The sequence below is a fragment of the Mustela nivalis genome (assembly GCF_964662115.1).
Source record: "Mustela nivalis genome assembly, chromosome: 13".
In the NCBI taxonomy this organism is placed as follows: Eukaryota; Metazoa; Chordata; class Mammalia; order Carnivora; family Mustelidae; genus Mustela; species Mustela nivalis.
In genome coordinates, this window is record NC_139032.1 from 2,682,296 (window position 1) to 2,692,807 (window position 10,512).

At 58.8% G+C, this 10,512-nt stretch overlaps 1 protein-coding gene across 1 annotated transcript; it reads right to left on the reverse strand.

Moving 5' to 3' along the window:
• Positions 1-1,690: 1,690 nt before the first annotated feature.
• Positions 1,691-9,411, reverse strand: NXNL2 (nucleoredoxin like 2). The gene is made up of 2 exons (XM_082697145.1): positions 8,833-9,411; positions 1,691-2,244 (listed from the first exon to the last, which is right to left on the reverse strand). The coding sequence occupies exons 1-2, from the start codon at positions 9,132-9,134 to the stop codon at positions 2,076-2,078; spliced, it is 471 nt and encodes a 156-aa protein (XP_082553271.1). The 5' UTR covers positions 9,135-9,411; the 3' UTR covers positions 1,691-2,075.
• Between the last annotated feature and the right edge of the window lie 1,101 nt (positions 9,412-10,512).

Here is a 10,512-nt window from a genome sequence, read left to right on the forward strand (position 1 = left end):
GGCGTGCAGAGACAGTCCTGAGCCACACTCCTCCTCCACAACCATGTCAGGCAAACGCAGAGGTCACGGGAAACATGGAGACACAGCTGGGGGCCACGGGAAGATGAGTGATGCCACTCAAGACAGAAAAGGAGGCTCACGCAGCACTTGGTCAGTTCACTAAATTAAATAAAAATTTTAAAAAGGAACCTTCCCTGTGGTAAGCACACTGAAAATGAACTTCTCGCTGCTCAAGCAAACCCGCCAGTGGAACACATGCAACTGCACAGCCTCACAGAGTGAAATCAGAACAGGGGTTTTAAATTTGGGGAAACACAAGAGCGAACAACAGTAGGATGTGCCGGGAGGCCTAGTGGGAGCAGGTGGTGCCGGCCGCAAGGACCACAGCCGTGCGAGCCGGGCCGGTACCAAGGACCACGGACACAGTCGGAGTCATCAGACCCGCCCCAGGGACCCCTCCACACCTACATCCAGAGGTGGCCATGAGGCCGCTCATGCCAAAGATGGGACCGGAGCATGGGAGCCCCGGTGAATCAGAGAGCTGTACCCTGGGCGACCAGAGGAGCCGCGGCCAGGCCTCTGCCCACAGTGGGCCAAGGGAGGGGGTTTCCTGACAGACATGGCCAGCGCAGGAGGGGTCACCTTCAAAATGAACCAGCAAGACCACTCTAGAGGGGAGTTCAGAGCCCCATCCCACTGTGGTCCCACCGACCCCATGGGGTCCCTTCCATCTTCGAAAACCGATGATGGGCTTCGGCTTAATCCCCCAAACCCGCCAGGGTACCTGGAGTCCTCCTCAATAAACAAGGAGGGAAAGAACTCAGATGAATAGAAACTACACAGAAAAAAGACATTAAACTCCTGCTACTGTCCTGGGATGCCTGGGTGGCTCAGTGGGTTCAGCATCTGCCTTCGGCTCAGGTCATGATCTCAGGTCCTGGGATCCTGTCCCCCACTGGGCTCCTCGCCCACCAGGGAGTCTGCTTCTCCCTCTCCCACCACCCCTCCCCCGTTCGTGCTCCCTGTCCCTCTGTCTCTCTCTCTCTCAAATAAATAAAATCTTAAAAAAAAAAAAAAACTGTCCTGACAGACACACACACCACACGCTTTCTGTGTATCCATGAACCCAGAGCAGAAGCCTACAGAGGAGGGAGGTGAAAAGCGACTCAGGGAACACACTTGGGGTGTGTGCTGTGCATGTGTTGTTTGTAGCATGTGTGTCTGTGCAGTGTGTGTGTGTGTGTCCTATGGTGTGTGTTTAGTACATGGTGTGTCTGTGTGGTGCCCTCTGAGACAGCCACGCCGCAAACCCTCAGCCGAGGGTCCCGGCCAGGGAGCAGGTGGGAACTGGGCCAGAGGGGACCCGGTATTTCTGGATCCCAGCCGCATGAGCACAAGGGGAGGCAGGAGCTGGCGAGGAACCCCAGACAGACCACCTCCTCCTCTTCTTTGCAAAGATAGCGCGTGGGCCTCTGCTTCCCGGATCCACCAGCAGCCCCTCAGAGACGCACATCGGATCTTGAAGATGCAGACACAGCCTGGAAAAGCTCAGGGACTTGGAAACACAGAACCAAGCGTTTGAGAACGGTTTCCCACAGCACTCCTCCCTCCTTGCAAGCGAACTTGGTTACTTGGTTTGCCTGGTTACTTGGTTTGCCGCAAGGAAGAAGATCAGGGGCTCCAGTGGCAATAAGTTTCTTTATTAAAGCATGTGGCTTCTGCAAACCTCGGCAATAAATGGAGGGGTGAGAGCAAGTCACCAACATAAACAGAGCTCCAGACGATGTATCAATAAATGTACAATGTATCAATAAATGTATCATCTCATCTGAAGAGCAGGTATAAATACATGTTTCCAGGAGCTCCACATGAGCCTGTTCAAGCTCCAGCTCCCGCTGAGAAAGCTATGCTAATAATCACAGGAACTCCTCACGGGCTGCCAGAGGGCATTCTTTCTGGGCGGTGTCCGCACCCCTGCTCTGACATGAGTTCCTCCATGGTAGGCAGAGATTGGAAACCAGCCAGCTCCCCTTCTCCCGTGCTTGCACACCTGCCCGGGCCTGGAGACCCCCATGTCATCCGGAGAAATTCTGAAAGATGTTGGCGGCTGCTACCCAGTTCTGGAAGCAGGCCAGCCCCTGTTCTCGGACCTGCTTCCGCCCTTTGTCGGTGATGACCTCCCCGCTCGGTTTCACAACCACCAGCCTGGGGGTGACTGAGATGTGGTACCTGGTCCTCAGCTCACTGCGGGAAGAAGAAGGTGGGGAGGGCGGGGTCAGCAGGGGCCGCTTAGGTCCCCACGGGCACGTGTGAGGGGACCAGGGCCTCCCCGAGGGCTGCGGACGCTGCTAAGCCTCTGCTCCGGCCGGCCGGCGCGCCCTCCTCGGTGCCCTCTGCACCTGCTCTCCCTGCTGCCGGCCGGTCCTAAGCCAGGGCTCTGCTAGAGGAGCGTCGGGAGGGAGGGGGGACTCCAGACCGGAGCTGCTCCAACCCACAGCTGTGTGGGACCTCGGAGCGGCTGAACGGTCCTGCAGGCCTGAGAAAATGATTTTTTCATCTCGGCTAATTTAAATCTCAGCAGCCGCATGTGGCGGGTGTCAACCATACTGGACAGTGCAATTCTAAAACCACAGACACCTCCCGTCAATTTATATCCCTCCTACATTCAAGAAGCGGAAAAGTATCAGGGACACACAGCAGTCCAAGTGAACACTCCGTGAGTTCTAGACCAATGCAAAGCCATGTGAGGCTTTCTGCCCAGCAAACTCGAGGACAGGCTGATTAACGCTATGACACATGTCTTGTCTCTGTTTCCTGTCAGATGCAGCCCTGTAAGACCTTTTCACAGCTTGTGTTCATTTATGGGAAGGAGCGTCCACCTTCTTGATTCTTCCCCATAACCTTCCCCGGGATTGCTATCCTCAAGACAGGGCGGCTGAGGGAAATCACTCCCCACTTCCCAAGGCGCAGGGCTCCCACGAACAGTAAGTGATCTCCCTGATCGTCCCCTCAGGACTATGGTCTTCACGGAACGGGAAGATTCACGTGAGAGCCTCCGCGCCACACCTCCCCGTGATCCCTCCACCACGGTCCTCCTGCTGCCTAGTCGTCCTGCTGCCTTCCGGCTCCCAGATCAAACAAACACAAGCCTAAATCAAGCAGGAAAAAATGTATCCATCTCCACCCAACAGAGATGGCCTCATTTTCAAACATCCACGAGACAGTGACAAAACCAGCATGCTCTCAGCCACAAAGGGATCTTAACACATTTCAAACAAGCAGGGACACCTGGGTGGCTCTGGCTGAGCATCTACCGTCGACTCAGGTCCTGATCTCAGGGTCCTGGGATCAAGTCCCTCGTCAGGCTCCCTGCTCAGCGGGGGGTCTGCTTCTCCCTCTGCCCCTCCCCCTGCTGATGCTCATCCTCTCTCAAATGTATTAAAAAATCTTTAAAAAATAAATAAGTTTCAAATAATCAATAGCACACAGAAACTGTGCTAATTGGAAATTGGAAACCAAACAAAACAATTTTTAGAATGAGTTTAAAAACTAAATAACGGTATTCTACCCATAAAACAGCAGCTCAGACTACAACCCCAGTAGAAGAGAACAATGCAGAATATCCTCTGGACCCCCAGCTGCAGACACCATTAGACACAGAAAGCTGTGGTCTTAAATACTTTTCTGAACAAGTCTCTGTGTAGACGAGCCATGTGTTTGATCCAAGACGCGCACCCAGTGCCGCCACGGTAGATGCTGGGAAAGGCACGCCGAACACACGTCACAGACAAACCAGACCTGGCTCCAGGGAAGATGCGTGGAGCAGGGCTCTGCCAGGACCGCCTGAGGGAGAAAGGAAGACACGGGAGCATTGGGAGTCTGGCGGTGGCCGGTCCTGGCCCGCAGCGGACTCCACCTGCTCGTGGAGGCCCGCGGGTGGGTGCGCCCACTCCTGCAACACCCCACCGCTGCCCAGACTGCAGGTTCCCCAAAACCCCACACTGGGCTGGCTACCCCTCCAGCAGCTTCTAGAAGCCAGTTTGCACAGTGTCCCCTAGTTACTCGCATGAGGAGTCACAAATGTCTGAGAGAAACAAGTCAGCTACCACACACATGTGGTCATTACTGACACAGACACCGGGCCTAACAAACCAAGACACAGATGTGGAGAGACAGCAACCGGGGGACAAGCCCGGGCCTCGCTCACCAGCCTGCAGTTCTGGCAACTTGGGGCAGTGGCTGGGGGAGTAGTGCAAGGTGTCACCCAGGTAAGGGGGGGAGACGTCCCCCCCCCAGTGTTTTCAGAATCCTGTACAACCTCAGAAATTTGAAATGCCTAACAAATTAGCTTTCCCCCAAAGCATAAAACAAACATGAAGAAAAGAGGAACCTCCCGGTAGCCCTTGGTGTAATGGCTGCAGCAAACAGCAGTGGCCCATGAGAGGCTCCGTCCCGCAGCCGGGGCTGATAGGCTCTGTCTGGGCCTCTGCTGTGGGCAGCGTGCCCACCGTCTCACTATGGTCCCGATGGGGCTTACCCCCAAGGCTAGGGGTCCCTGGGGCGCCCTAGAGGGTGGTGAGGGCCTCTCCTGGCGGAGCCCACACACACTCCTGACTCTGCACCCACAAGCCGGCCAGGTGGGGCTCTGGGCATGGGGTGACCCGACCAGCAGCAGCTACCTCGGCGGGGAGAGTCTCCTGCCCCTGCTGGTGGGGGTGGAGCCCACGATCCCGCAGGGGTTCAGGCCTGCCAGTCTCCTGCATCCCCTAGCCCACCCTGCCCCCACCATCCAGGCAGCCCAAGGAGGGAAGCTGAGAACACGCCCTTGACAATCTGGGTGGTAGAGCCTGGGGCTTGCTGCCCGCCCTCCGCAGCCCTGCACTTTCTGGCATGAACTAGCTGAGTCACAGGGGCCAGCTAGCCGGCCTCCCTGCACCCCAGAGTCCTCACCTACACCATGGGAAAAACGGAACCCTTCTGCCTGGGTTATTGGGAGGGTGAGATGATAAACAGACGTACAGCACCACTAAGGGATCGGCACATAAATGCTCAAAAAACACTAGCTGTTATTGATGCGGAGCCCCCGCCAGTTCCAGCTAGGCTACTGTCCAATGGCTCGGCTAACCAGGCCCGGGATGGGTACCCAGCAGACTTAGAACCCATGAGCCTCCGCAGAGCACTTTCGTGTGTGCCAGGGAAGAGAAGGTGTGAGGGGTGCAGCCAGAGATGCAGCAGCTCTTCTGATCCCTCGAGGAGGGACTGGATGTGCCCGGTGGCCACAGGGGGCAGCATGAGCACGGGAGCACACACGGCAGAAACGCGAAGAAACGGCCCTCACCGGCCTCCCTACCCCTTCGACACTGGCTCCTGGCTACGGGGTGAAGTTAAGCTGATCAACAACCTTCGCTGTTTAAGATCTGAGCTGTTGCTGTGCTCTCATCCCTCGCAACATAAAACCAGCTCTGACACCACTGGTGGGGGCACAAAGCAAGCCAGGCTTAGGGGAGTGAGGTGGAGTCTGGAATAGACATTTGCTCCAGAATATCTTCAGAGTCAGCCTTCTGGGCCCTCAAATCCCCGCCCTGGCAGCCTCCACCTGGGGACAACTGTAACCTTGGAGCCACCTGGAGAGGCTCATAAGCATCTCCACTGTGTCCCCAGTGAACAGGCTGTGGCTTGGAAAGGAGAGCCCTGTAGCCGCGCGCACGTTGCCGGTGTGAGAACTCGGAGCACTGTGACTGTCTGGGGGCATCCGAGCTCCCCCCAGCCCTGGGCACCGGGCGCTGTTGCAGTCCCGGATCCCTCCATTCCCCAAACACAGCACCTCCTCCTCCCTGGCAAGACCCCTTCCGGGTTGCCATAGCAACCCCAGTTCCAGCCTCTTCCCATCCTGCCTCCCCACCCCCCCAGCAAATCTCTCCAGTTGCTCCAGCCGCCCACTGAAACACAGCCCACAGGCAGCAAGCCCTGAACAGGGTCTTCCCCAAGCTTAGAGACTTCAGAGGCACTCGGCACAGGGGGCAGCGTCCCCAGGGTATGTGGAGGGGCTACCAGCGGGGAAGGGGGGCTTCAGCACCTGGACAAGCTCTGGAGGTGGGAAAGGTATGGGGTATTCTGGAACACCAGCCAGCCAGTCTGGGCAAGAGGAGTGAGTGTGGGGCAGACTAAACATGGACTGAGCCCCAGAGAGCCAGGGTAGCCCCGCTGGGACCAGACTGCCTTTGACGAGAGGAGGCAGGTTCCAGAGCAAGAGTTCATCAGATGTGGACACTGAGGCAGAGGGAATGAGTGAGAATATGCCAGTGGTCCAGGGCCTAAGTGAGGGAAGTAGCAAGGAGGAGAAAACCAGACTCCGCAGAATCGGCACCTGACAGGGACATACTGACTCAGGAGGCCGGGGAGCTGGAACATAGGGCTTGTTGAGAAGCTTAGCAGCGGCATCCACTGGACCCCACCAAAGGGACAGCTCTAATGGGGCCATTCTCTACCCAAGAAATGAAGCCACAGCCAACTGTCTCTCCGTCCAACGCAGACCTGTCAGCCTGGACGCTGAGGCATCCATCTGCCGGGGCCCATGGTGGGGGCAGTCGAAGCCAGAGCGGACTAGGGGCCTGCTGAAGTATCAGAGCGATCATAACTTGCATGAAAATGGCCATGGAGTGGATTTTGCACGTGACAGTGGAAGACAGGAATTCCTGCTGGCAGACTCGGAACTGGAGGCTCGGGCACTTGGCTGGTAACAAAGAGCAGGAAGACGGGACATACTGTCATCCCTACACTCGAGGCTGCTCAGAGGCACCAGCTGCGGGGACGCCAGTAAGCAAGTATGTGCCCAGGAAGGAGGGCTGTGGTCGCCCAGCAGCCATCAGGGCCACTGGCCATGCCCAGGGAACCCCCGTGTGAGTTCTCCTCCTCATCCTGGACTCAATAGGTCAGCAGTCGCAGTGGGTGGCCATGAGGGAAGACAGCCCAGGGTCCCGAACCATGACCAACTGAGTGGGGCCCAGGTGACTCCTTTCCTGGCCCCACCTCCCCAGGCACCACACAGTGTGCCTTGTTCCACACACCTCCAGAAACTTCCCCAAAGGCTGCCTGCAGGCGTCCCTGTGCGAGCTATTTCCATGTTGCCTATGATCTGATTCTGTGTATTCAGGCTGGAATGAGCAGACCTCGGGGTGCAGCTCCAAATAGTCCCATGGAAGCACCCACTTCCCACCACGGAAACTGCAAGGAGCGCTAATGAGGTCCCATCTGGGAAGTGGAAGGACAAGGAGCTAACCTCACCGAAGGAAAACTGAGGCTGGCTTCTTCCGGGGACCAGGCTGGCCACCTGCCCCGATCTGCTCGGCTGCAGGCAGCGGACCTCAGGGGCTGTGACCACATCCCAGGAGAACCAGAAGGAACCCGGCCAAGCCCTCCCCAGGCGAGGCTGAGCAGAAGGGCTGAGGCTCGTGGTCCCCTGGAACCCCTTGGAGGGGAGAGGAAGAGGAAAGGAAGCACCAGGGCATAAAGTCAGGTTCCAGAGTGAGGAACACAGGCCCCCTCAGTGCCTTGGCAGCGCATCTGTGAAATGGGGCACACAACCACCACCACAGCTCCAAACTCACAAATGAGACACAGGAACACCGTGACACTGGGCAGTGAACGCCTTGCCTCCATCACCACTCGAGAAACCCCAAAGCAGGCTCTGCCCAGACCCCCAGCTCTACCCGACTACCCACACGGTCACAGTGTCACCTTCCAAACTGAGTGTGTTCACTCAAAAGCTGCAAGTGACTGGAGCACTAAGCAGATGAGAGCCATTTCACAGCTACCACTAGAAAAGACCTGGTAACACCTCTTTTGCCAGGTAAATCCCTGAGACCCATCCTCGCTACATCCCCACTCGGGCTTACTTTCCCTGTCACGTACCCTAACCATCGACCTTCCCGGAACGAGGCATCCACCTGGAAGTCTTGAGACTCACCTCCTCACGACCACCCACCCCGTGTGTCAAGGGAGGGGGGGGTTACACCACACTGACTAACACCCCCCAGAGAAAAGAAGCGTGACCCTGGAAAACACACCCAGAAACTCAGTCCACATCTGTTACAGGGATGCTGGGGTAACACAGTTGCGAGGAGCTGTGTACACGCCAGTCTGGAGGCTGTTGCCACAGCACAGACCTCAAGGGACAATCGGTGTCCTGCTCACTGCACTCTGCCAGCCCTGCTGCGGCCGCACCGGGCTCCCTCCGGCCTCTGCCTCCTCACCACCACCTCCTCCCTCCCACCTCCCCCTTCCTTCGATCTGTCTCCTACCTCCTCTGTCCTGCATCCCGCTCCTCACCGCAGGCCCCCCTCCTCACCCCCCCACTGTTGCCCTCCTCTCCGTGGTGAACTTTCTTGGCCTCTGTCATGAACTCTGCTGGACTCCAGGCTTGGTTCTTCCTACAGTTTGGAAATCACAATCAAACGGCACCCAGGCCAGCAGGGAAGGCGTTCCTCCAGCCTTGGTGACCCTGCTGCCCCCCAACCCCTGAGGGCCACTGACCCTGGCAGCACCCACAGTGTCCCCAGTTCTGACCTAAGCCTCCTGAGGCTCCCTCTCCTGCTTCCACACTCCTCTCCAAGTCCCGAGCCCCTCTGAGGGGGGGTCTCGACCCCTGCAGCAGCCTCAGCGGCCCGGCCCAGCAAGGGGAACAAGGCAAGGTTCCCCAAGCCCCGGGAGAGGTGGCAGCCCCTCTGGAGCCGCCGGGTGGCTGGAGTGGCGAGCACTAGGGACGGGACAGGGGAGAGGCCTGCACGCGGTAGGGGAGCAGCTCCGGGGGCTACCCAGCCCCGACCCACTCACTGCCGGAGGGGGTCGTAGAAGGGCAGCGCCAGCCAGGCGCCGTGCTGCTCGCGCATGAAGTCCAGCATCTCCTGCTCGCTGCGGTCCGCCGACACGAACACCACCTCCAAGGGCGCGGGGGGCCGCGCCTCCGCCACCAGCTTGGCGTAGAAGCGGCGGAGCAGCGGTGCGAAGTCGCGGCTGGACGCGCACCGGCCCGCGGCGAAGTACAGAGCCACCACCTTGTTCTGCAGCGCAGCCTCGGCCTCCACCCACGCGCCGTCGCGGGTCAGCAGGCGCCGGCCGCCCAGGACGTCCACCATGGCCGAGGTGGGGTGAGGGGCACCCGCGGGAGCGCACAAACTGCCACGTGGGACGGCCCCCTGCCCCGGACGGACGCTTGCACAGGAGGGACACCTGCGCGGGACAGACCCCTGTGGGGGCGGACACCTGCGGCCGGAAGATCCCCGTGGGGGGCGGGGCAGCAGTGCCGTGCGGGGACCTGGGGCCCCCCGGCTCTTCCAGCCGGCCTCGGCCTCCGCCTCCGCCTCTCGCTGGGGCGGGGGCGTGTGCGCTGGGGGAAGTAGGGCCACTCACAGACACCCGCAACCCAGAAGCCGCGGGGTCTGCAGCAGTCCTGCCTCCAGGAGGCGGAGCCGCCTGGGCCGCCCCCGCGCCTCCGCCCTCCACACCCTCCCGGGATCCCTGCCCGCCCTCCGCCCAGTCCCTCCTCACCCAGTGCCTCCACGCGGCTTCGCAGTCGCCCCTCCCCGAACCGCCCCAGCCCTCCGTCTCTGCTCCCCTCCCCCACTGTCCCTTCTGCGCCCCGATCCCCACTCCTTGCGCACCCCGCACCCCATGCTCCTGCCCCAAGCATCCCGTTGACTCAAGAAGTGACAGTATTAATGTAGCAGGCACGCTGGGGGCCCTGGGGACCCAGGCAGGAGCAAAGCAATTTCAGCTCCTGCCTGGGCAAGGGCAGGGAAGCGGCAGGTGAAGCGGAGGGTGAAGACATTCTGGCAGGCAGCAGATTTAAGGGGTTTAGTGCCAAAAAACTCAGTGACCAAGATAAGTCACATTCTAGGACAGTACTTTAAAAACTTCAAAATCAATGCAAAAACTTCACCATGCAGAACATCAAACATGCACATTAGGGCGGGATCCCAGCCCCATGACGTTCTGTCCGACCCATGCCCCTCCAAGCAGCGCCTGGGTAACTTCTAGGCAACCCGCAGAAAAATGGCTGAGGAGGCCCTTGCACGTGGAGGTCTGACTTTTGTCAAAACTCAGGCAGAATGGAATGCCCCTAAATTCTAAATGTCATCGAGACTATTTGGACCTGTTTGGGCTTTCTTCCTTTTATCTCAACGGTGAAAATAAAGAACATTCCTTTTACTGACACCCTCCTATGGGGGAAGTTTCCAGGTATGTGTATAAATACTGCGTCCTGCTGTGGGAGCCTTCCTGAGACCGTGGTGAAGCCTGGGCATTCTCCCAGGGAGGGGCGATCTGGGGGAACACCCCTTCTCCCCCGGGGACCCTCCTGTGGCTGTTCTATGTGTGTGTATGTGTGGAGAGGACTGCCCTCAAGAAGTCCTGTGGCCAGCAAAGGACACCAGTCCAGGGCTCCACCAGTCTTCAAGGGCCCTTCCTGCCACGTGAGCCTGTGTCATTGGCCGAGGACCCCATCCCGCTGGCTAC

Excerpts from the sequence above, each read along its gene's own strand:
- NXNL2 (XM_082697145.1), bottom strand. The coding sequence starts at position 9,134 with ATGGTGGACGTCCTGGGCGGCCGGCGCCTGCTGACCCGCGACGGCGCG. Across the intron at positions 2,245-8,832 it reads TTCTACGACCCCCTCCGGCA|TGAGCTGAGGACCAGGTACC; the intron begins GTGAGTGGGTCG and ends TTCTTCCCGCAG.